The following is a 26,254-nucleotide window of genomic DNA, read 5'->3' as shown; positions in this document are numbered from 1 at the left end:
TTCGAACTATTTCAGCTGTCGGAATGTTATGGATCTACTGACTAGCGGGAGGCTGAGAGGTGAGTTCTTCATTTAAAGCGTTCTATTCACGCTGATCTCGCCAGACTTCCCTTTAAAGCATGCACGTTACCGAAAGTGGACCGCTAACGTTAGGTGATCAGTGAGTTCGGCTTCGTTCCGGTGGCTTGAATCGCCGGCGTCATAAGTTTAGACGAAGTTGTGGCTTGTGTAGTGAGGGGCAGATGAAGTAGAAGATGGAAGAGTTGATATGCCGGCTTCTTGCGGGGATTCTGGCTCTATTGCTTTCGAGGCAGCTGCTGGAGTTTTGAGGAGAGCGGGGTTCTGGTTGGAGAAGTTGTTGTTGTTGATTGTTTGTTCTTCCATGCCAGAAGGTTGAATGATGCTGAAGCGTAGTTTAAAAGCTGGAGCATTTGTAGCGGGAAGCATTCTTCCAAAATGAAGTGCAATGAGGAGAAAGTGATCCATTTATATTAAGCTAGGATCATTCTGATTTGATTATTACTGATTACGGATGAGTGGCCAGCGGTGCACAATCATATCACGTGCTCCTCTCGAAATTAGTTTATGAAACTTCATGTTGCAAACTGTGCCCTGGATTGTTTGAGAAGTGCGAGTGCTCTAAATCTGGCTCAGGCAAGGTTCAGTTGGCTGGCCCTGAAACGGTTGGAAGAGGTGTGCCAGAGCGTGGTTCACTTGGGCTCTGGTGTGGTATGCTTGTAGTGTGAATGCAAAGCGCACCTGAGCCCGAAACTGAAAGCGAGATGTGACTTTAAGGGACTGTTTCATATGTGTTTATTAATCATTCTTACTGTTCTATGAATGCAAACTGTTGTAGATTATTAAAGACGCAAACCCCTCACTGCACGACAGCTGCACCTTCAGCAAACCTCCTAATTCCTGCAGCACGAGGACTTTATGATTGTTTATGAGCGTCAAAAGTGGCTGATCTGTTCAGCGAAATATTTGACTGCGTGTCACTGCATATAACACGAATTAAACAATATAACTAAAGAAATCTCCACTGTGCTCAGCGAGAGCACTTACTGAACATTGCATCATTGATGACGTAAGCGTGCCCAGGCCCGAATGCAATGTGCGTGCGGGCCGTTGGGGGAGACGAGAGGGGGGAAAAGTGTTTGGCCCGGTTCAAGGCAACTGTACTATTGTGAGTACGGCCTAAGTCACAAAAACAAAGGATTTTGAATACATTAAAGACCCTGATTTACTTTGAAAACACTAGTGTTGTATTTCAGTATAGAAAGACTATAATGCAAACTTTGGAAAACTGAGGCGTGGCTATCCAAAATGTCTCTCTGATTGGTCTTCTGGAAAATCGTTTCCTGATTCCTCAAGCACTGATCACATGCTGTCATAATAGTGAATGGTCAAATATAATGTGTATTTGGGCTTATATGGGACGATAATCGTTTTCAAGATATACCGCAGTTTGGAAAAGTCAAGGTTTTGAAAGTGCCAAAATTTTCTACTATACCGTTCATAAGGTATGTGTAAGATGTTTTTTTATTTACTATTTTTTTAGGACAACAGTATCTTCAGCAGAAAAGATATCCAAAGATGCTGCTTTAAATCATTAAGAAATCTGTGTTTTTCAAACAAATCAAGTGTTACGAGATCCAGCGATCGCTCTCCGGAGATCGCTGGTGTCCACTATAACCATGAACTACACTTCCGCCTTCCTCTGGACTACATTTGCACACATGCACTTCTCCCAGACACTCACGCCTGCTCACACATATAGCTTGATTACATTCACCACCTGAACCTTGTCATTGACTGATATCACACCACTTATAAGCCACTCATGAACCCATTCAGTTTGCAGAGTCTTGTTCGCCCATAGTGAAATTACAACGCAATTCCTCCTTATCTTGTTTCTCCATGTCACGATCCTAGCCTTGTTTACCCTATCCTGTTTTGCCGCTTGCCTTACGACCTATTGCCTGTACTTTGTTTACAACCCTGGATTTGCCTACACATACCTGTTTGTACCTGATTTGATCATTGCTTGCTAGACGACATTGAATAAACCTGCATATTGGATCTTACCTGCAGTTGTATCTGTCACTCCCTCCCCGGACGTTACTTGAAGACAGCAGATGATTCATTTTAATTATTTAGCCTGACATGTTCACTGCTCCAAAATATTATAAATGTTACTCAAAATAAATATTTTTTGTGGGTAAAAAAGTTTGTTTAAATCTTTTAAAAATATTAAATTATATTAGATTAGATTATATATTAGAGCAGTAATCACAATACCGTGAAACCGTGATATTTTTATGTAAGGTTATCATACCGTTACACAGTGGCGCCTGCAGCCTTACGGCTGTACGCACTGTGCATACCTACCTTTAGAGGGCGGGAATTGATGCTGTTTATTTATTTATTTAGTACATAATTTAAATTGATTATTAAACAGTAAACACTACAGCTGCTTTTCACTGGCCCATCACATTCTTTCGAACATATTTTATCTATTAAAGTAATTATTTCTTTGACTTGAATGTAATTAATCATTCAAACATTCATTCATTTTCTTGTCGGCTTAATCCCTTTATTAATCCGAGGTCCCCACATCGGAATGAACCACCAACTTATCCAGCACGTTTTTACGCAGCGGATGCCCTTTTAGCTGCAACCCATCTCTGGGAAACATCCACACACTCTCAATCACACACGTACACTACAGACAATTTAGCCGACCCAATTCACCTGTACCTCATGTCTTTGGACTGTGGGGAAACCGGAGCACCCAGAGGAAATCCCCGCGAACACGGGGAGAACATGCAAACTCCACACAGAAATGCCAAATGACCCAGCCGAGGCTCAAACCAGTGACCTTCTTGTTGTAAGGCGACAGCTTTACCTACTGCGCCACCGCAGTAGTATATATATACTTTTTCGGCTCACCTGGAACGTCACTTGGCCTACCCTAAAGTTCTAAGCTGGAGCCGGGCCTGCACCAAAGTGGTCTTCAGGCTGTACACTGCAGCTCCTGAACACTGCATTTCCTTCATTGTGTGTGCAACACATTTTCACTACAGTTGTCTGTGCTGTATGTACTGTATGTATACTAAAATATTTTAGGTGATATACATGTCATCTTTTTACTGTGCAATATTTTGTTACTGTGCTAAAATTTAATCTTTCTAATTTCCACTATTTATCTTTCTCAATTCCTATTTAATGTTTTTGTGGAGATCCGAGAATTGTATTTTTACCAGTTCAGTGAATATTAAAGTCTATTCTATTTTAACCTTTAATAAATGATTTATATTTGTATATAAATAATATTCCTCGTTCAAATTTAATTTGTACCTGGTATTCACGAGAAAGTGCATGGAATTGTGGCAAATTTCTACATTCATTTGATAGTGAGTAGAACAGACTGGTTAAAAAAATACATTTCTAAGGCTGCTTTTATTTGATGAAAAAATTATATTATTGTGAAATGCGATTTCATTTAAAAATATTGTAAAATATAATGTAATGTTGGGAATCAATGTGTATTTTTTTGCAAAATTATTCAACTTTTCAATGTCACATAATAGCATACTTATAGTGAGTCCTAGTGTTGATGTCAATCATCATCAATAATGATTTGTATTATTACAATCAATGTCTGTTATTGTGTATTTTTTTACTTTACATGATTCTTTATTAGGAATAAGCTCAGTAATATAAAAAAACCTAATCTTTCTAACATAAATATTCTTAAAAAATAATAATAGCATGTTTAAACTAATAGGATTATATTTTTTTATTCGGTATTGTTGTATCGTCTTTAATGAAAGCGCTGTTTTTAAATTTTACTTTTAAATTGCGAGGAGCGAGAACACGTTTGAACTACTGCGCATGCGTCGCAACGGTCTTTAGTGCTTCATACAAACAGTAGAGCCCGGGAAGTAAAAAACTTGCGCTGCTTTTTGCTTGAAGTGAGGTTTTGAAGGCTGCAGGGCACGACAGTCGGATGTTGCTTTCGTCTACTCATTTCCAAGAGAGTCATTCACGAGGTAGTTCTGCTGTTTTCGTTAGTTTGGTATGATTTTACCACTGGCGTCCATTACCGTTATGGCCTTCAAGCACATAAAGCCGCTTGGAATTCAAAATAAAAGGTAACGTCAACGCGGCTATTCCATTTTTGCATTTTATGTTTATAATATGTATTTTCACCCTCAATGTTTGTTCTACTTTAAATTATTTCTTAGATTCTCTAAGTTTACACATGATGGGGCAGCCTGAGGTAATTTTAATGAATTAAAACTACAGACTAAGCTAATTAAGAGTTCTAAAGTTAAAGCTAACGTAATTCTAACGTTAGTTATATTCTTGAGATGTTCTTGTACATTTTATCCTATTTGTCAGATAATTATACCAAGTTACTTTAGCAGATAAAAGTCATTTTTTCATCTTGTTGTAAAACTGTAAATTGACACTTAAGTTCACAGACAAGAGCTGAGAAACAATGTGCAGCAACTTTCATCGTGAGGAAGTGCTTTTTAAGATTAGTATATATATATATATATATATATATATATATATATATATATATATATATATATATATATATATATATATATATAGATGCCAAAGTTATGATGAAACACTGGAAAACTCCCAAAATTCCAGAGTTAAAAGAATGGGACTAAATAATGACTAAAACAGCCTAGTAGACTTTTGGTCTGATGTTTTGTAACACAGTTTAAAATGATTCACTAGTTTTTCTTTACTATGTTGTACTTTTGTCCATAGTAACCACTGTATTAAATCTGACTTTACATTTATTAAGCCTGCCAGTGATCATTTGTAATACGTGTTTGTATCATTTTGTCATGTACCAGAAGAAAACAACATAAAATTAAATGAATGTTACAAGTATACTGTACTTATTAAGACATTAAAAAAAAACTGTATAATGTTAAATATATATAAAATAGATTTTCCTGTGGCGCACAAAGGTCTTGAAGAATATTTTTAGTTTTGTGAATATGGTCCAGTTGTGTTTTTCAGTGTTAAAGCTTCATAACTCCTCATGCATATGGATTTAAAGTAAAAGGATAGTTTACCCGAAACCTTTATGAGTTTCTTTATTCTGCTGAACACAAGATATTTTGAAAAAAGTGGAATACCTGTTGACTTGCATAGTAGGAAGAAGAACTCTTGTGTCCTGATTGGCTGTGATGTTTGATTGACAGGTTCGATGGAGGTTGTCCTGAAGGTTGATCTGGAGCTTCAGGAATGATGTGAATAGGGGGATTTTCTGCGCAGAAGGTTAAACAAAGCCAACATGCTGATGTTCAGGTAAGACTTTCTGCAGGCTGTGATAAGTCTTTAAATATTTTCAAGGGCAACTATTATTCTTACAAAATGTAATATTTGTCCAGTGCATCTCTATTTTGTGTTTGAAGATTCTACTCAAAATACCCACTTTTATTTGAGTTTGCACAGCCCGTGTGTTGTGATGGATGAGCAACACACACACTCAAATGCTTTGATCAGTTTTGATATGTTAAATGTTATATAATGATACACAAATGTTGACCAGTGATGTACACGAAACAATGCCCAGTAACAATAAAATCACTATTTTATATCATGACAGCACATACACACTAATGTAACCTCAGAATGAGAAAGAAAAGATTGTTAAATACATTTAATTAACAAACACCGCACTCTTTTCTGAGATCAACCTGCTGCTATCATTAATCAACAATTAAAAACTAAATCTGACATATCTGATGCATCAGTATGTTTGATCTGTTCTAGTTGTGTGTTATTGGTTGTAATTTGCATAGTTGTTAATTACTGATTATTTACTTGTATTCATTTATGTTTTATTTACTTTATAAGTTTTAGTTTTTGTAGATTCTTCTCTAATATCATAATTGAAATTAGGATTTGTGACTTTTTTATAATTCTACATGGGATAATTTAATAGAATGTTACATAGTTCAGAACAACACATTTATTGTTTTGTTTTTACTCCCTCTCATTCAATCATTTATTTATATATTTATAAAGGCAGATCTACAAAACGTTTTTAAATTGACAAAGTAAAAGTTGCTAAAATACTGTAAATTGAAATATCACTGTGGCATTGTTTTCTCTAGATATTGAAACTGGTATAAAGTATCCATAATTTTATTGTAACAATCAAGCTTAGTAATTCAGGTATACAACACTAATGGTGGCATGTGTCGAAATGACAAACATCAATTTCATTGCATTTATTTTAATTGAAACCCCCTCCTGAAGATTCTAGTTTTGCTCAGTAGTGATTCACATTTAATGCTCACATTTTTCACTCATAGGTGCATTCACAGTTACATGTTATGCATATTGAGTTAATGTAATCAGTTTTTTAAATACTCATTGCTGTAATTGTAATTTTATAGCTATTATTTTACCAATGTATTCCTATTTTTTAATAACACATCATTGCTTCGAAATAAACAGTTCTTAAACAAGTCATATAAAACATACAAAAAGTCATAAAAAACAGATCACATGCACAGTCAAACAACAGTTGCATAATTATTTAAGCACAACAAACAGCCACCGTTTTCAAAATGCAGAAAACATTCTATTAAGAAATCTTCTTGTAAGTTAAGTCTTATTTACGTCTTCCCATCACATCATCAACATGCTCTTCTTTATGCACTTTCCTTGTTTAAAGTTTTTTTATTTATTTAAATTCCACAAAAACTTTGTGAGCTGCTATAGCAGCACAGCAGCATTGTCAAGGCAAAGCAAAATCTCAACACAAAGTCAACAGCAATCCTGCAGCATTAAAAGACTTGCTTTACACAGAATCCTCAGCAGATGGCAGCAGTGTGTAAGCTATATTGTGACATCACCTTTAATTATCTTTTAGAGTTTTTTGCATTAAATATTTCATTTATATCACACATTTGCCAATGAATTGTTTGATTTCAGTCAAGCTAGTTTTTTATCAAAACTTTGCTGCAGGTTCACCATTAGATTTCTATCAATATTAAGATTTAAATCATTTTAACTTGCGCCCAATTTACACAGAGCTTCATCGCCAATGCTTGACAGATGGCGTGTCTGAAGTTGAGGCTGACGCGATCGTTATAGCAACTTCAACCAATGAAATTAGTCAGCAATGGGCTACTGTCTGAGCTGGTGTATTTGATTGGCTGACACTTTCGTTGGTGCTTGAAAAGTTGAGAAAAAGTCCTAACTTCTGCAGCAAGCAATGTTGCTAAAGCAGTGTCGACGGACTCACAATTCAGTTCAATTCAGCAACGCTACATCACCTATTCAAAGTGAATGGGAAGCGTTGACGCTGATGCCCCATGTGAATGGGCCATCAGACTTTGTTGAAAATTTGTTTAAAATTTAGATTAAATTCAAATTTTCAAATTTAAGACTTTTTAAGACCATTAAGTATTAAATTTAAGACCTATATCACAATATCAAAAATGCGTACACAAAGAGAAAATGTAAAAATCACAAAATTAGTAGCAAAATAAATTTATTCAAATTAAACAGTACTAAAGACAGGTTAGATGCACCATTGAATTACAGGAAAAAAACAAACAAACATCTTAAGGCTGATTAATACTTTTGCCTGACGCCGCATTGCGCACCTCTGCTGACTGCGCGCACAACTCAAGAAAATCATAAAGTCAGACAGATAAACAGAAAAGTAGGAAGTTTCCGGAATATCATTAAAGATTTTTAAACTATTTTTTTTAATATAATTATTTATAATTTATTATGTTTTAATATTAAGTTTTTTTACCAATTAAGATTTTTTAATTCAAACTTCGATGCATCACTTGCTTCTGTTTATATCTCGGACAGTTTTATCATTAAAGTTAAATTTTAATGGCAACAGAACATGGGTTGCTCTACAATTATATTTTTATTATGGAAAGAATAAAAGCAAAAAAAAGTACACTTACTAAAAAATAATGACGTTTTTTTTTATTTTGCCTACTTAACAATTGACTCATTACTGTCTGGCTATTTTCTGTCCTCTACTTATAAGCTAAAAAGGCAACAATGGTCCAACATTTCTGACCATCATCACCAATAAAGCCTAGAAAAACAGGGCATCAGTATATTGTAAACCAGGGGTGTCCACACTCGGTCCTGGAGGGCCAGTGTTCTGGAGAGTTTAGCTCCAACCCTAATCAAACACACCTGAACCAGCTAATCAAGCTCTTACTAGGTATACTAAAAACTTCCAGGCAGGTGTGTTGAAGAAAGTTGGAGCTAAAATCAAAACTCAAATCAAATGATTGATGATGTTACATTCGCGTTCAAGTTCAATAACAGAAAGCTGATTGGCTATTGCATGTTGGTCTCCTTTTTAGTTGTAATACCGCAAATAGAGTGGGGAACCTATGACCTCACCTTGTAGATGAATCAGCTGCTAGCAAAAATACGGTTCCCTCGTGAAAATCCCTATAGGACTTTCCCATAGGAAAGCAAATAATAAGCTCTGTGTTCAAACACTGTTCATTACACTTTACACGTTTTGTTCAACTGGATAATCATCACATGAAAATACAACTTGGAGCACTTTTGGATTTTAAATGCAAACGCAAGAACTGAAAAGCTTACATCAGGCTATAAACGGACTACAGAGCCTTCGGGGCGCTCGTCTGTAACGTCAGCACCACCCTACTACAGACGACTTATCTAGCTTGTTTTTAGAAATATTGTCCATGATAAAGATTTACTCTCTGTTTATTATATTATAATCCATGGTATATATAATAAACAAATAAATACGCACAAACATGTTATGTCGTAGAATAAAACGTGAAAGTTCAGAATTTGAGTCTTAACCCACAGTTACACTAGAGCACATGAGCCACAAAACTGACAAAATGTGAAATAGTTACATTTCCTTGTGAGAAACGGTTCTTGTGCTCATTTAAACCTATATTTATTATAAATATTTGTATTTTATATGTACAAATGTATTTTATATTTATATATATATATATATATATATATATATATATATATATATATATATATATATATGTATATAATACATTTGTTGTGCATTCTTATTTTCTATTATCAGCATTTTATAAAAAAGAATTTATAAATTTTTCGCGGTAGTAGCTCTCTTTTATCCCAAGCCAGAAGGCGCTGAGTGATTGACAGCTGATATTAACCAATCAATTTCGAGCCCTGATAATAGATGAAGCTGTGGACTGTGAGCCACAACCTGTAAGTTTTTTTATTTGTTAAAAACTGATCTATTACAGACGCAGTGTATAGCGTTATTGGTATGTTGTAGCAAGGACATAAACAAGAATGTAAACAATGGGAAATTGTTTACATCCTGTTTACAATGCCGTTTGGCACCGCTAATAATTTAGCTGCAGACTCATATTTATCAGTCAATCCACTGAAAAAACCCACAATCTTCAGCAGCGCCACAGTGTCTCTCTATGTGGACGCTTTCAGTGTCTCTATATGGCCACTTTCCCAGCATTCTACATCTCAAATAACGAACTCGCAAAAGATATGTGAACGTTTCATATGACTTAAACATGCTTATTCCTAATATATGTAAAAACACTTGTCATATTTTATTTTTTATATTTTTATTTTTCTGTGTCATTTTCTGTATGATTCAGGCTCAAACTGATACGGTTAACAACTACTCTGACTGACTGTTTACACAGCTCAAAAGCGCGTGCTTGTAGGGCCTTGACACTTTTCCTGGTGATGTGAAGCTGATCTGCAAATCACAGCACATTATGCTAGCTAACCAATCAGAGCCTATTGAAGGCGGGTCTCGCAGAGGAAATACGAAATATGTTGTTTTCATGTTAGCTGAGAAACTGTACATAATCAAATATATATGAGAAAATACCGTGATTTTCTATAAATGAAGCATTAGCACACATTGCGTTCCATCTTATAAACACAACCAAGCCTTAAAATTATACTGTGGACCACACTTATAAACAGTGAAATAGAATTTTGGTCCTACTGTCTCACTCTCATTTCATACCCACTATGAATTTAAGACCTTTAAGAAACATTTAATTTAATCAATTACATGTATTTATCCAAACTCGCAGTAGCATCCCTCTTTAAGTAGTTTCCCCATTTATGGGGTATCTCACCACTCCCCTCAAATGTTTTACTATAGTATATTTCCAGATTCTTCTTGAATCTGCACACAAACCACTTCCAGTAGGGCAGTTCAGAGAGATCAGGAGTGATGCTCCAGTCTGCATAAACTCCTCCTGCTCTTCTGTATTCTCTCCAGAGGACTTTTTCATCAGAGTCAATGGGATAGAAATACAGATTGCTGTTTGCTAATGCTGATGTGCAGATATAGGTTGACAAGATTGATGCATCTCTGTAATGCACCCCATACAGTCCAATACTACGATGAAACTGAACACTGTGATCTCCATCATGGTTTTCTCTGGTGTTTGTGCAGGTGACTCCACAGAACGGACACTGAACCCAACAGCACTGACAGAAGTGATCAATCAGAAGCTCATCTGGCCTGAACTTATAGTCCAGCTTTACTGGAAATGTGTCTGTGTTGAATCTGCTGCTGATGTCTAACATTACAGCAGGAAGCTCTTGTCTGATCACATCTTCTAGGAGTCTGAAATCATCAACATCATCATGTTTGACTCCACTGAGGTCTTTTTCAGAGAAGATCAGCTGATCTGAGAGCTGCTGTGTGAAACTCTTCAACCACAAACCAACATCTCCACTGTTGACTTGAACATGTTCAGTAGATTGATGTGCTGCGTTCATGATCTTCTGCTGCAGGAGTTTAATGTTCTCCTTCATCTTGGGTAAAACACTGACGCTGAACTTATCTCTGATGTAGCGCCTGACTTCATCTCTGATGAACCTCTTGTAGTGATTTCTGGGATTTTCAATGTAGTTCATGTATTTGTCAAAGTCCTCCTCTTCTGCCAGTGTCTTCAGGATGTGTTTCTCCAGATTTGATCTGTTTCCATTCAGTGATTCACAGTTTGATCTCATTTCATCAGTCAGATCTCTGGAGGTTTTCCTGTAGATGCTCTGCTCAATGGGCTCCTTAAGTTTCTGACAGATGATTTTAACAAAAGTGGTTGCTAATGTTGCTCTATGTTGAAGTATATCATCTAATTTCTTTTTTTCTTTCAAAAGCACTTCTTTAATTTTGGTTTCATATGATGTTTTCCACTGAATCAGTATATCTTTGTTTGTGTCTTTGTCAAAAAATTCAGACATTGATTTTTCCACTTCTTCAGTCGCCTTCTTCAGTTCTGTTTGATGATCAGTTTTCTCAACCCCACAAATTGCTTTATTTCCTGTTTTGTTGTGTAGTTTTTTCACAATTTTATCAATGGCACTGTGGAGAATTGAGGACCACTTGCTGTATTCAGTATTCAGTTTCTTATAAGCTGACATTTCCAGAGAGTTTCGAAAGCTGAAGACAAACTGTTCATTCAGTAATGCCTCCCAGAGATCTTTTATACAATCTTTTAAGTTTTTCAGCATTATTCCACTTGATTTTGATGCATGAGATACAACCGTTTGTTTTAGTTCTTGGATGTTCTCACAGTAGTTTGGGTTTGGTGGAGCCATTGGTGGACTGCCCTCCCAGAGCTGAGCAAAATACTTCACATCATTCTGAACATCAAATCTAATGACATCATCAAAGTATTCTGCACCATAGTTTTCCTGTTCAGCGGTAAGTCTTGTCATCTCATCCACTTTCTCTAGCAATCGCCTCCTTCCCTCCATAGTTTTTTCTCCAGCTGTGACGTCTGAAATGTTCTGATGCACAAACACACAGCTGGGATTCAGTCTGACCTTCTTCATTCTCATGAAGGCCTGAACAATAATCTGAAAAACGTCCTGCATCTCAGACGGGTTTTCCCCAAAGATATTGACCAGTGTCAGATTTGCAAAACCAACAACAAATGTGGCCAATTCATTGTCATGATGTCTTGTTGACCTTCCAGCCAGTTCTAGAGCACAAAAACCCTCAGTATCAACAACCAGAATATAGTCACAGTTCATCTGTGTTTTCATCTCCTCAGACACTTTGACCAGCTGCATGAAAGCTCCTCTGGTGCACCTGCCAGCACCAACTGCAAACTGGAGTCCAAACATGGCGTTCAGCATGGTGGATTTCCCAGAGCTCTGAATCCCTAAAACTGACAACACAAAGACTCTGGTCTGGTCTCCCAGTTTCTGGACGAGTTGGTCTAGAACAGCAGAGATCCAGACCAGAGGAACATGAGCAGCATCTCCATCCATCAGCTCCAGTGGAAACCCAGAGATCATCATCTCTGCTGCGAGACTCGGGAGAGAAGAGAAGTGAACCGGCAGATCTTTCTTGTTCTCCTTCACAGATGAACATGATTCATAGATCTGACCGATCTCCCTCATGATGTGCTCCAGACCAAAGGCTGCAGCTTGAAGATCCTCAGATATTCTCTCAAGTTTAGTGTGTTCAGCTTTAATTTGCTCAGGTTTATCATTATTATTTTTTAGTTTCATGACTGTTGACCACTTTTCATCATATTTGTGTTGCAGAGCCGAAAGATCGGTTGATGTGTGTTCATCCAGGAGAATTTTTAGCCATTTGAGGAAAAACATTTTTTCATTTTCACCATTTAGGTTCTCATGTCTAAAAAAAACCTTCATGAAATCACTGATGTCAGACTCATGCTGTTGTTTACGGATTTTCTTCATTTCTGCTTGTTTTTTACTCATATACACTCCTTTGTCATCTCCTTGAGGTCGATGTATTTCTTTGTTCTTCTGACTCCACTGATGCCACAGTTTCCCCTGATGAGGCAGGAATGATTCTTTGATTTCTGTCAGTTTTTTCTCCTCCAGTAAACTGATCATCTGCTGTGCTGCTGCTCTTCCTCTCCTGCAGTCTTCATCATCTTCCTCATCTACTCTGATGTCTGAGTGTTTGGACACATCTTCAAGTCTAAATGTGGAAGAGGATTCTGAGAGACAATCACTTATAGCTCCTCTGAGTTCTTCAGATATTTCTGACTGATTTCTGTTTTTCAGACCGATCTTGTATTTCCCCTTCTTCATCTCAGTTACAGCAGATTCATCCTCATTAAAAAGACAGATAAGTGGCTTTCTGTTCTTGTACAGGCTCTGGATTACAGTTCCATCTCTGTCATTCTTTTGAAGTTGCTGTAGAAGAAGCACATTGACTGAGGCCATCTCAGTGAGGATGTTCCACTGTTTCTCATGGTCTCCTGCATCTCCATGTAGATTACAGAAGGCCACACAGTCACTGAATTTATCTGTGTTTCTCCCAGAAGGGCAGAACCAGGCGATCTCCACCATTCCATCCATCAGGACTCTGGACCTGCTGCTGCCTGGGCAGTTCCTGTGGAAGAACGTGTTGTGTTTGTCATTGATCAGACTGTTCATCAGCTGAGACTTGGATGAAGACACAGAGCCAAACCTGAAGAAAAACACCATTGGAGTTTGTGCCTTGTAGATGGGCTGGGTTTGACTGATGGTTTCATTGTTGGTGTTTCTGATCTTCCAGCTCTTGTTGATTTGTCTGAATGTCCAGAGAGGAAACTCAATCTGTTGTGTTTCTGGATCAGGAACAAGCAGAGGCAGAGCGAACTGACACTGGGACAGTTTAGTGACCATCAGCTGCTTTAGGAAACCATCAGCACGATGAAACACAGCCATCTGAACATCCATTGGGTGAATAAGAGTGGGCTGACTTGATCTATTGTTTTTAAGAACATCATCAAAAATATCACTCTCGTCTTCACATGGGTCACTGAAACTTGTTTGAAGCTGTTTACTGTTAACTTTAGTTTTAATATGTCTTGCCCTGTAGTTATTTATCAGTAGTTTTTGTATGAAAGTCTGAATCAGCTCCTCTTCAGCACAGGTTTGCTGAGGCTGTATTGAATGTTTATTAATTTGAAGAACATCTGCAGCTCTTAGTTTGAGTTGTAGATTGAGTCTGTGAAACAGAAGTTCCATTTTTTTTGGCCTTGCTTCAGGAGGTGTCAATCTGCATTGACACTCATTCAGATCTCCTCTTTTTATCCCTGTTGAAGAAATTTATATTTTTATTAATTTTGTGTGTAGATTTTAAGCTAAATATAACAAAACATTTGTAATCAATAGTATTCAATTTATTGACAATTTAAAAATTGTGTCAATACACATGTTTATTAAAACCGATTTACAGAAATAATGTTTATTATCCCATAAAGTCTTGGAACAGTTTAGAGCTACTGAAGGAATACTATGTAATACATCTGTAAATATAAATATCAGCCAGTCATTATTTGCTGTGTAGTTATATTGTTTTGTAAAGAAAACATGTTAATTTATATTAGGGGGATTTTTGGAATTTAGATCAAATCCCTGTCATAAACATAAGCAGGTCAAAACCACACTAACAAAGGCAATTAGAGCAGCTAAGGGAAGCTGGATATTTTTTAACCAATGACCCTGCATTTGTGTGGCAATACCTGAAATCTATCACCAGCTACAAGTCATCAACCTTAAGCACTGTGGTAAATCAAAATGAATGAGTTTTATGGCTGGTTTGAACAGCCCAGTGACAAACACAACACTTGTTCTGACCTCCACTCCACTTCATTACACCTAATTCTTACAGGGTGTTAGCATGAATGCTTCCCATGCACTTTGAATAGGTGGTGTCAAGCGTTGTGGAACTAAATTGTGAATCTGTCAGTGCCTATGTCAGCGTCCTTGCTTGCTGCAGAAATTGGGTATTTCTCAACTTTTCAAACTCCAACAGAAGCATCAGCCAATCAGATGGTTTAATTGTATATACAAATATATACAAGTATGTATACCTGTATGTGAATATATGATTCAAACTTTGCACCATCATTCCTGTACACAAGAAATCACAGATTGCAGGACTAAATGGTGGTAGCAAAATTATCCCCCTGGTGGAGAGTGTGATTGGGGGCAAGCGTTGTCCGAATGCCACAGCCACCTGGAGAGATACACTAAAGGTCCCTGTCCAGGGGCCTCATGTACGAAGACTTGCGTGGAAATCTTACTAAAACATTGCGTACGCACAAAGCTGTAAATGTGCGTACGCAGAAAAATATTCAGATGTATGAAACACTGCGTACGCCGAATCTCACGCATATTCTTTTGTACATCTGAATGAACGTGAAACTGAGCGCAACATGCATGAGCGCAAAACCCCTCCCTGCCTCCTCCCCCGTATGAATATGCTAATGACTATGCTAATGGCAAAACCCAACGAAAAAGCAATGGCAAAAGCAAGCAAGAAGAGAAACTTTGAACAGAATGTGAATTGGAGGTGCTGGTTTCGGAGGTAGACCGGAGAAAAGCGGTGTTATTTGCAAGTTTGTCCTCCGGAATTAACAACAAAAGAAAAAAATAGAGTGGGAGAGTTTAGCTGATGCGGTTAACACAGTTGGGTCTGAACATCGCACTGAGTGCATTAAAAAAAGAAATAGTGTGGTTTATATCTGTAAAGTGTTGCAGTACACTTAACAGTCTCAGTGGCGCGCTCGTAAGACGCATGTGATCATGAATTGACACGTTCGAGCATGAACTCGGCTCGAATCCAGCGTCTGATAAGTTCTTTCTTGTTTTTTCCCCGCTACATATCAGATTTTGCCAACTATTTATCACGAGAAAGACAAGTAGGCATCATCAATAAGTTCATATCAATAAGCATCATATTTTATTTGCACATTTATTGAATGGAAATGTTTCTGATTCACGCATGCAAATTCATCTTCAGATAGTGTCTTTATAGCAATGTGCGTGCAGTAGATCGCTCAGATTACATTGGGAAAAACAGGCGACCGCTGCAAATTGTGCTTTAATGTTTAGCTGGTCAAATGTATGGTATGGAAACCTTATATACCTGCTGAACCCGTCTCATACAGCTGCCATTGCAAGGCTCAAACACTTTGTAGAGAGGAATTTAACACAACTGCCTCTAGGAGTCGCCAAAGGAAATAAAAGAGACGCACAAAAAATGTGCGTACTAGGGTTGGGCATCTAAGCTATAATGCCGATCCGATACGCATCTCGATACAAAGAATACGATCCGATATATTAGCGATACATTTGTGACATATTGCGATGCAACACGATACGATTCACACCCATATCACGATACAATGCGATATTTCAGCACTAACTAATTAGATCAAGTTTATGAGATGATATGAAAGAGGATGCTGTGCCATTGAATGAGTTTGATTATTTATTAACCAAGCAAAACCAAGACTTTTTTTTACAAACTGGCTTTTCTCTCAGAGCCAGAGTGTCAGTTTACAGTAGAGGGCCATTTTAGAACATATAGCACATATTATTTAAGTATTTTCAAGATAAACAGAATGTATAAGTGCAATATATATTAAAAAAATATGTATATATTTGCACTCTTTCAACATAAATAAAATTAGCATTGCACAACAAGAATTGTGATTTAACTTTTCAACTATGAAAACAAGTTTTACAAAGATATATTTTGCCACTGATTATTCAAAACTTAAGGTTGTGAACTAGCAGTGTTATGCTGCTTTGAAACATCACTGTCACTGTAAACAACAGGCTAATAAAAATATAACAAACCAGCAATCTTCTTGCTGTAAAGTGGTCAAACTACCCACTGTGCCACCCAATTATTTTTATCATTATTATTATTAATATTATTATTATTATAATTAAATAAAAATTAACAGGAGGAGGTGTTTAAAACCTTCGTTCTCCGTGACACTAGGCTGAATATTTTTGCAGATGAACAATGCAATAGCATTCGTTATTGGCGTAGAGCGAGCAGAACTGTTGCGCATGGAAAAAAAAAAAAACTTTAAATGCTTTTCTCACCACTTTTGGAGCTGGTTGAAGCAGTGCGAAAGCCGGGGATGCAGAAACACTGGAAGATGCTTTCACAACAACACCGTGGCGCCGCTTCAAGTGAGATATAGTCGTACTGCCCGCGTATTTTACAGATGCGCGGCACATTTTGCAAATTGCATCTGTCCTGTCATGTCGTCCATCCTTAAATCCATAATGTTGCTTGCCATACTTTAGATTTAAAACTCAGTGGGGAATAAAATGTTTGTTTTGCTTCTTCTCGCGCTTTCTGAGGGCGCTCCACTAGCTTCATCCGCACACCTGATACACTGAGTTGTAGTGTGTGCACATCCGCAAATCCGTTGCTAAGGCTTACTTTATGTAGGTCGATTAAATTATGCGCCAAAAACAGGTTGACAACACTTGTTAATAAATAAAAAATACATTCTATATTAAAAATATAAGCTGTATCTCGGAAAAATCGATGCATCTCGCAAAAACCGATGTATCTCGATTTGCTTCCAAAATTTCATTCATCCTCTGCTGCTCAACCGATGCACTCGCATCGTGAACGCGCATAACCGCGTATCGATACATATCGGTTAATCTTCCCATCCCTAGTGCGTACGCCTGCCAGAAAGCTGCCGTGGAGCTGCGCACATTCCCACGTTCAGTTCATTGTTAGTAAATCCAAACGTGAGCGATTCTGAGCGTGAAACCTGGCGTACGCAAAGTTTTTGTGCGTACGCAGCGTTGATACATGAGGCCCCAGGTGTTTGTTGGATTTGGGTTGGAGGCGGTGTTTGATAGAGTGCACGTTTTGAAGAGCGAGTAGGGATCCGATGGTGAGGGGTGAGAAGTGTGCGCAACTTATTTGAGGACCGGGAGGGAGAAGCACATTTTCTAGGAGATTATCACTCGTTTGCAGGTATCCGGGAGTCTCTGCATTTGAGCTAGGCACCCGAAATTCCCGGGAGATTTGGAATGTCTGAATATTACGTTTAACAACTATACTGAGACGTGATCTAGCGGTACATCCTTGATAAACTGTGACGTGCACTGCTCAGACGAGCGCATGACAGTGTGTGTGTGTGTCTGTGTGTGTGTGTGGTCACGTGATGTGCATTTTCAGCGGACGATTCAGGTTAATCTCTACTGCTATATGGAAATCAGTTATGTTAATGTACAAAATAAACCTGATTTAACGTCCACAATCCGGGATTGAAGCGTCTTCTTTTATAATTGTTCTGACACGCAGCTGTGCTGATGAAGTAAATCACTGTAATTCCTTACACTTACACCTTATTCCCGGTTGCTTTACGCACGTCCTGTTTTGTTGATATGATTATTTACATTACTAGGAAGACATGTACGTAAATACACAGCTGTCAATCTATTCGATGGGCGGGGGAACCGCACTCCTATGTCAAGTTGCGGTCGGTCTGAAAACCGCTCCAATTGGTCAACCATTTTTATGTTGTTAAATTGAAGGAAAAAAATGATATGACGGTCTATACACTATACCTACATACATGTCTGTCCAAACAGCTTGAAAAGTAAATTTTTGCCCATATGTGCCCTTCCAATGATTCTTTTGACACGACACAGCTGCAGTAACTAAAGAGATGCACAAGCTTAAAGGGTCACGAAACACCAAAACACATGTTTTGAGCTGTTGACAGTGGTATATGTGTCCCACACTGCTAAAAACACTATTAGGACACCTATATTTCACTAAAAAGTGTAAATTGGTTGTTTTTGCGTTATTTCAAGCAAATTCGTACTTCCTGTTTAAAACGAATTTTTGAAGCTGCATCACGGTCCTGACATAATAGCGTGTATTCCAGCGTGCAGACTGGGCGTCTGTGCCAGAGTGTGTCTTATTACGTCTTACAGTGTGATGCATTAATGCATGAGTAAGACTTGGTTCAAACCAATCAGCGCGCTCTATTGTGCAACTTCATTAATATTCATTACTGTCACAGTGTTTAGACGGCAAAGACGCCACGTTGTGTTGGCAAAACAAGCGTGAAGTGTTGCTTTTATAGTTTGCTGCCGTTAAGTTTCGTTTTCATTTTCTCTCTGTGAGAGCTCATCTGGATCACGTGTGGATTAACAGTGTACGCGACGCTCGACAACAATAACTTGCGTGTCTAAGGAGGAACATTGTTTACTTGAGAGCTGTTCTCCTCTGCAAACGCTGAGATCTGGATTCGTTTGTAGTCTCCTCTTAATAAAGACGCGGCTCTAGTTGCTGGTGATTGTCCTGTCTCTACAGATTTGGTAAGTGAGCGACCAGTGCTCTTTGTTTATTCAGTCTGTTCGTATCTAACAAACTATTGCACCGAGTGTAAACATGTTAGCACCACAACCAAACTTTAACCTCGTGTAGGGTTTTTACCGCATCTAGAGACCAAAATAACACACGCGGCTTTCTGGCGCTACCTGCTGTGTGCATCTAAGTTTCCGGGAAATGCTGAGGCTTTTTTTTTTTCTCTTATTCGCCGTGCGGTATCAAAGATTGCATGAAAAATACACGCTTGGAGCAGTTCCTCGAATCAAATATCTCATTTATTGCGAGGGGCATGAATGAATTCCCTGAATAAAAGAGCCAAACTGCAGTTAAAGTCCACCATTTAATAATTTGGCAAATAATTCGACTACAGATGTCCATGTAGGTTAAACACCATCACTTTCTCCTGTGTGTGTGTGTGTGTGTGTATTTTGACTCTGAAACCCGCGCGTGCCCAAATAGACACTCCCACACCATCCCACTTTTCTTCCTCCGACACTCCCAATAAACAGAGCTGGACACGCCCACTTTTCTGACTTTTTCCAAAGTAGAGGTGTGAAAACACCCTGCTGAAACAAGGGGGTTTCATGGCCCTTTAAAGCTACGGTCAAACTAGAGTTTGTGTGTGTGAAATCCTGTCATACGGAGTTGCGAAAAGGGGTGGGATTAAACTAGATTATTGAACATTAAAGAAAGTGAGCGATTGCTCCATGTTTTAAATTTCTGTCTAGAGATTTCATGTTTTGATCATCGATTGGTTTTACGCAGTCAAGTGATGCAATTTCGCAGGTCAGAGTTCTCCAAGCTTGAACTTTGCACTGCAGCGACCTGCGAAACTTAACGCATGACCCTGCGTTTCCGGTCTGACGCATTCGCGTGCGTATGAATGGAAGTCTATAGAAAGAAAAGCCCAGTGTGACCACAGCTTTAAGCAAACACTGTTCACATCAATGGTGGTGTTTAACAAAACAAGTATTTTCAGTTAATCTCATTGCCTTTTTTAGTGTCTTAAATCAAACGCTTGTTTCATAAATCAATATTTCATAAATTATATTAAAAGTATACTAATAGTAACAGTAGTTATGCTATTTTTATTATGTGGTTTGTGGAAAATTACATTGCAGATTACATGAAGACCTGCTGTTAACAACCAGATTAAAGAAGATAAATAGTAAACTTCAACTGACTTCAGTCATAGCCTTAGATGAAGTCAAATGAAATAAAACAAATTACATTTCTCAATCTAAGCACAGGATCATTAAAATACTCACAAACAGCATGACTGAATTCACTTATTGATAACCTGTTTGACTATTTCTGTCTTCTAAATTTCAGATTCAGTAAAATAAAATAAAAAACAATTGATCTTGATTTTGCTTGTTAATAACAGGTGTTCATCATAAATGCTCAATCAACACTTAATAGTCACTTATTATTTTGTTAACTTACTCGCTTTATGTAGCTTTTTCTAACAAGTACAATGAACTGCCAATGAATTAAAAAATATATATACTTATTTAATTTAATAAAAGTGACTTACAGTGTACATGGAACGTAGTGAGGTCCACCTTTCTCATACACATTTACACATGTTGCACCATCTAAAACAAAATCAAAAGAGATATTAGTTCCTGAAGTGTTGGGTTTAGTGCTTTTTGCCAGGCTGTAACTTGCTGTAACTTGTTGACTGATCAGTTCAGCCCTGCTAAAGAAAAGTTTTCTTTCATCAGAGGTTTCATTACACACAAAACAGATAAATGTTCGATCATTTCCTCATTATTCTTCCTTGCTTGAAAGCCTGCTGAACTTATTATATCAAACACAACATTGTCTTCTATATTATATTGTTTTATAAAACAAGTCAAAGCTTGTCACTTTACACTTACCTTTGAATACATGTGAAAGGTTTTGTCTCAGTCTGTTACGCCCAGATTGTGCAACAGGCATTACTTATGCTCAAGACTTTAAGCAGGTTTTTTGTGAAGCCTAGTATTATAAACAGAAGAGAAAAACACTTTCACATTCTCTTACTGCCATGTCAGGTGATTTTCCATAGTCCTATAAATAAATGTGTCTGACAGGAAACGTTTGTTTACGGCACATAAGCAAATTGACAACACTGAGAAGAAGACTACCATTTTCAGGTGAGCCCTCACTTTTTTATAAATATAACTATATTTATTTTGTGTGTGTCTGTATGAGTATGTGCATGCTGGTATTCTCTGCATTGTGCCCCTTTGAGTATAGTATACAAGTCATATTTGACATTTCTTTTCTTTTGTCCAAATGAGGAAAACAGCTCAAATCATCAATAATTATTTAAAACTCATATATATTTCAACTCAAATATTAATTAAAATGTTTTGAAACTCATCAAACCAATTTGCTGTAATTAAATCATTTATAAAATGTAGTATTACAGTTTTTTGTGTATAATTTATACAATACTATACTATACTTTACCTCTAATTAGCTTTAGATAGAAGTGCCAAATAACTAGTACTGGTAAGGCAAACTAAAGTACTATACAAATAAACCTGATGGACTGTTTGGAACATGCTGTGTATCACAATTTAATCACTCATAGTTATAAGCATTGGCACAAAGTAAAGTTATTTTTTTTATATATATAATGAAGTAAAGTCTAACCTGAATATGATAGTCTTCTTCCTCATGTGAAGAATTTGTTCACGAGCTAAAACAAGTTGCCTGTCAATCATGAGTCTTATAGGAAAACGGAAAATCACCTGACATGGCAGAAAGTGAAAGTATTTTAATGTGTTCCAACCCCACAGCAGTTTTTTTTTAACTTTTATTTAATTGTCAATAACCAAAACAACCATTTTTTTCTGTAGATAAAAAATTAGATTTCTTTCTTTTTGTTTAGAATATACACATTTGTGAAATTCTGCCATGAGGCTTTTTTATACTAAATGTTATAAAAAAAAAAAAAGAGTAGAACAATTCTTAAAACAACTCAGTTTAATTATTCTTTAAACATCAAGGAAATGACTTTGATAATTCCTAAACAGTTTCTGCAGGTTGATTTTTAATTCTCTATCCATTCCATTTGAAAATTTACTTCCTTACCCAACAGTCCCACCCCACTGTATAGTTAAAAAAAACTCTGTGTATCCTAATTCCTCCACATTTAATGCTTGTATATTTTAAGACCAGTGGCTGGTACGCAGGCTTCCTTCTACTGCTATGAGGATAAATCTCTGAATAATAAAAGAAAATTCAAGAGTTCACACTTTGCTGATGATTGATAATAAAGCGTGTTTGGCATGCTGTCCCAGGAAAGAGCCCTGAGATCATAAGATCTTCGAGCCCGGGGCTCCCTCCCCTTGCAGGGCAAGAGGGGAGTTTGAGCTCAGGTAGATCTCGAAACTCACCTGCTGTTGAAATTGATGAACAAGTAGGGATTGCTAAGAGGAGACACCTACTTACCAGGAGCATGTCTATGGTGCCAATTTAGATTAGTCAAGTTGGATTGTGAAGGGGGGTTCGTTATGCGAACACGGAGAATGTGTCTCCACACAGAAATGTCGACTGGCTTGGTATGACCTAGAACCAGTGACGTTCAATGCTAACCACTGGGCTACTGTGCAACCCACCTTGGAAAGGAGGAGGAGTAGGGGTGGAAGGGGGTATTCTTCAAAATGAAGATAGCTGCGATATGGAACTTAGGTTATTTATAGTGGCTTAGGAATCGTCTGATTGGTGAATCATAAATTGGTTAATGCAGGACCAGCTGTGTTCATAGAACTTAAATAAACTTTATAAATGAACACACTTAACACTTTGACACAAACGATAACGCTGGTGTGATCAGCACCTGCTGTTTTCTGGAGCGTACAATCATTGCTGTGCTTAGAATGTTTGGTGCATCACATCACTCGATGTTAATTTGCTTGGCGCTGAGCAAGATTAAGAGGTGCGCAGCAGTTGCGGAGCAGATACACACATGCTAAAGAAGCAATTTTGCAGACCAGTGCTGTTGTATTGGCATTTCGGTAACTGCAAACTCAGGAACTTCCCCATGCTGCATCATTGGTAAAATATTTATGACAATTGTGAAAAACATTGTTGAAATTTAATCTCATCATCGCTAAAGTCAACAGTTTCTCTTTCTTTTAAATATGTAACCAACCCAAACAAATGTAGTTCACCAAAATGTTTGACACACACACACACACACACACACACACACACACACACACACACATAGCCTACTGTACTGTCCCACTAACACACTGATTTAATAACTACGACAAAGTGAAAATAAAGTGGCATTTTGAAATGATAGTGAAACACTGTATTAGAATGAACAACAAATCTGCCAGCAGAGTGTCAATAACAGACTTTTATTGGTCATTTTTGCCAGTAATCTGGTTAGCTCTGTCATTCAGTGTAGTATTGCGTGCGTGTGTGTGTGTGTGTGTGTGTGTGTGTGTGTGTGTGTATTGAAGAGCCACTGAGCTAACAGCTGACAGGACAGGGAAACACACACAAACACTGTCTTTCTGACGGCAGACACGTGATCATCTGACAAATTATAATGGCTTTAACACACTTTTCAAAGTTGTGTGTCACAAAAACACTCTGTAATCCACTCAAAGCGCTATTAAAACCCATTTTTGGATCACAAATTACCTCTTGTAAACACTGTAAATGGAAGTTCTAAACATTCTACCAGAAGACGCTAGTCGTTGTGGCGCCCTCTATGCAGCTGCCAAGAAAAAAGTCTATATATCAGCCCTAACAGAGTGGAGTCACGTGACTACACACAGTAGTGAAAATAATCAATAAAATCAACCTGGGAGAATCAGATCGATTCTAGGTTATGAATGCCGATTTCGATTATTTTTCGATTAACCGCCCAGCCCGAGAAATGCTTACACCTGGTATCTTCTATTATAAGTGAAATTCAAACATTTATCATTAACAAAACAAATCCATATTTGTCCCATAATTTTGTTATATTCAATAATTTTGACTTTTCCACTTAAATATTCATAGTTCACTGATCTTGTTAGGGTTTTTTTACATTAGTTTTTTATAGAATTAATGATACAAAATATCTATTTTTAATCACACACACATACAAACCACACACAATTAGGCACAGCTGCGAATAAACTGCAGTAATCCAAGAGAGAGGAACGAAGACACAGAGGAAAACAAAGCACACACCAGAACATAGTATAACACAATCGATGAAGAAACAATGACAAAAAATAGTTTGTGAACACAGGCAATTATAAACACAACATTACCAACCAAAGCAAAAAGAATCTAAACCCTCTGGGGTCTGAGGGTGTTTTGGGGCTCTGGAGAAGTTTGGACATACACTGACATTTGTGTTGTTTTCAGTATCTTAAAAACATATAAATGGCTAAAGTGTGATAACACTAGAAACAGCACAAACATGTGGCACAACCTCGATAATAATATTATGTGTAGGTCTACTGGTTTCTATAAATAATTATATTCTATATTAATCTATTCTTATAATAATTCTGATGTTGAATTATTATGTTTGAGATATATGTTTGCAATCTGTCATATTAGACCATTTAATTTACTGGTAAAATCAGACATTTGCCATTATCAGATTATATTCAACAATATATAGGCTAGAGTAGTTATACTGACATTGTAAACATTTATTCTCATGCACAACTGTGGGTTCGCTATGAAAGAAAAAACATATCAAATGCTTGTCGTAATCATAACTCTAAATTGATGTCACTGAGCATCGTGTGTGAAACAATGAAAAGACTCGTGCAGCCGCCTTTTCTTCTCTCCTAAACTTGAAATTATGATTTGCAGAATCGTAGAAATGCTGGATTAAGATCGTCTAGGGGGTCGAATCGAGATCGCGATCTTTTAACGATTAGTTGTGCAGCTCTAGTATATACAAAGATTGATTAATAATAATAATATTCTGAGTTAGTTTTGGTAATCTCAGATTAGAGAATATGTTATTTTAAAGAATGATAATTAATCCATATTATTAAAAATAACTGAGCAAAAGAAAGCAGGTGAAAAAACCATGTGCGATAATGAAATCTTTTAAACAGTTACTCGCATCACAACAGCTTTTGATCATCCTCTCATTTGGTGTTTACAGAAATTATTTAAAGAAAATTTTTTTACAAAGGACATTTGGAAATGTAGGCTTGCAGACAGGTATCCTGTGATGAGGAGGAGCGCAGGAAAAAAAGGCAGTGTTTCACTGTAACCCCTGGCCTTCTTTTTGACATCAGCGGAGACTGACAGACAGAGGATTTTATCCTGGTCCACTTTTGTAGCGTTTTTATATATATTTGTGACGTTGAAGGCTACATCTTCATCTAATAGTTTGTCGGAATGACACAGACCAACATTACTCGCATTACTAAGCAAACTTGGAGCACTTCTTACCTACTTTAACTCTCTTTGCCACGTCCTTTACCACGGTTGTTTTCACATTTGGAAATTTACATATTACTGAGAGGCAGGATCACGTTAGGTGTAATAAGGGGATATAGGAGAGTCCTTACTTTTATACGGATTACATAAAAAGAGATCATTTGTTTTCGACTTGAATTGGTTAATGCACAAGTAGACATATCAAGCTTTATATAGATATCAGAAATCATCATCTTTGTTGACAATTTGCCGAGTTTCCTTTCATTTGAGTGACATGTTTTTCTGACCACAGTCTGCACGTGTCTTTAGACGCTTGTAATAACAATGACTTGTGGGCGTGGTCACATTAAAACTAATGAGATCAGACTGAGAAACTAGACATAGCGTTGGTTTCATACTGATTACTTTATCATGCAATGCTTGTTTTTAACATGTATAGCTGCGTTTAACAAAACATTGCATGTTAAGTTCACGGAGAGAGAAAAGACAAAATGCCTACACTGTTTGTTTTCCTTATTTTGCAAAAGCACACACATTTGTTGTTGTTGTAAGTGTACAAATCAAAAAGTAGACACATAACAGATTCGATTGATGTATTAATCTTATCTGTAAGATCAAAACTGAAAGTGTAATTTAAGTTCATTTTAGCAGTTT

The 26,254-nt window shown here is 37.2% G+C and overlaps 3 protein-coding genes across 6 annotated transcripts in view; 1 reads left to right on the top strand and 2 right to left on the bottom strand.

Moving 5' to 3' along the window:
* Window positions 1-26,254, bottom strand: part of LOC141381087 (uncharacterized) — a 460,537-nt gene that overhangs the window by 337,286 nt on the left and 96,997 nt on the right. The gene's annotated exons all lie outside the window — the stretch shown is intronic.
* LOC137490032 (interferon-induced very large GTPase 1) overlaps window positions 3,855-26,254 on the top strand; it is a 114,746-nt gene continuing 92,346 nt past the window's right edge. Inside the window, exons 1-2 of one of the 3 annotated variants that reach the window (XM_073943800.1) lie at window positions 3,855-4,157; window positions 5,238-5,343. The gene's annotated coding sequence lies outside the window, so the exon portion shown is untranslated. Of the gene's footprint in view, window positions 4,158-5,237; window positions 5,344-21,094; window positions 21,328-26,254 lie in introns of those variants that run through there. The other 2 variants (XR_012400693.1, XM_073943801.1) reach the window with 2 other exon arrangements.
* On the bottom strand, window positions 9,650-21,923 carry LOC141381086 (interferon-induced very large GTPase 1-like). The gene is made up of 4 exons (XM_073943820.1): window positions 21,833-21,923; window positions 21,070-21,169; window positions 20,724-20,784; window positions 9,650-14,111 (listed from the first exon to the last, which is right to left on the bottom strand). Exons 3-4 carry the CDS (start codon window positions 20,764-20,766, stop codon window positions 10,099-10,101), a joined length of 4,056 nt encoding a protein of 1,351 aa, XP_073799921.1. The 5' UTR covers window positions 20,767-20,784; window positions 21,070-21,169; window positions 21,833-21,923; the 3' UTR covers window positions 9,650-10,098.

This window comes from Danio rerio, chromosome 3 (genome assembly GCF_049306965.1).
Source record: "Danio rerio strain Tuebingen ecotype United States chromosome 3, GRCz12tu, whole genome shotgun sequence".
NCBI lineage: Eukaryota > Metazoa > Chordata > Actinopteri > Cypriniformes > Danionidae > Danio > Danio rerio.
This window is presented reverse-complemented; position numbering and strand designations above follow the sequence as displayed.

Coding starts and splice junctions, on each gene's coding strand:
- LOC141381086 (XM_073943820.1), bottom strand. CDS start 20,766: ATGTGTATGAGAAAGGTGGACCTCACTACGTTCCATGTACACT. Junction 14,112..20,723: donor CACTACGTTCCATGTACACT/GTAAGTCACTTT, acceptor TTTCTTCAACAG/GGATAAAAAGAGGAGATCTG.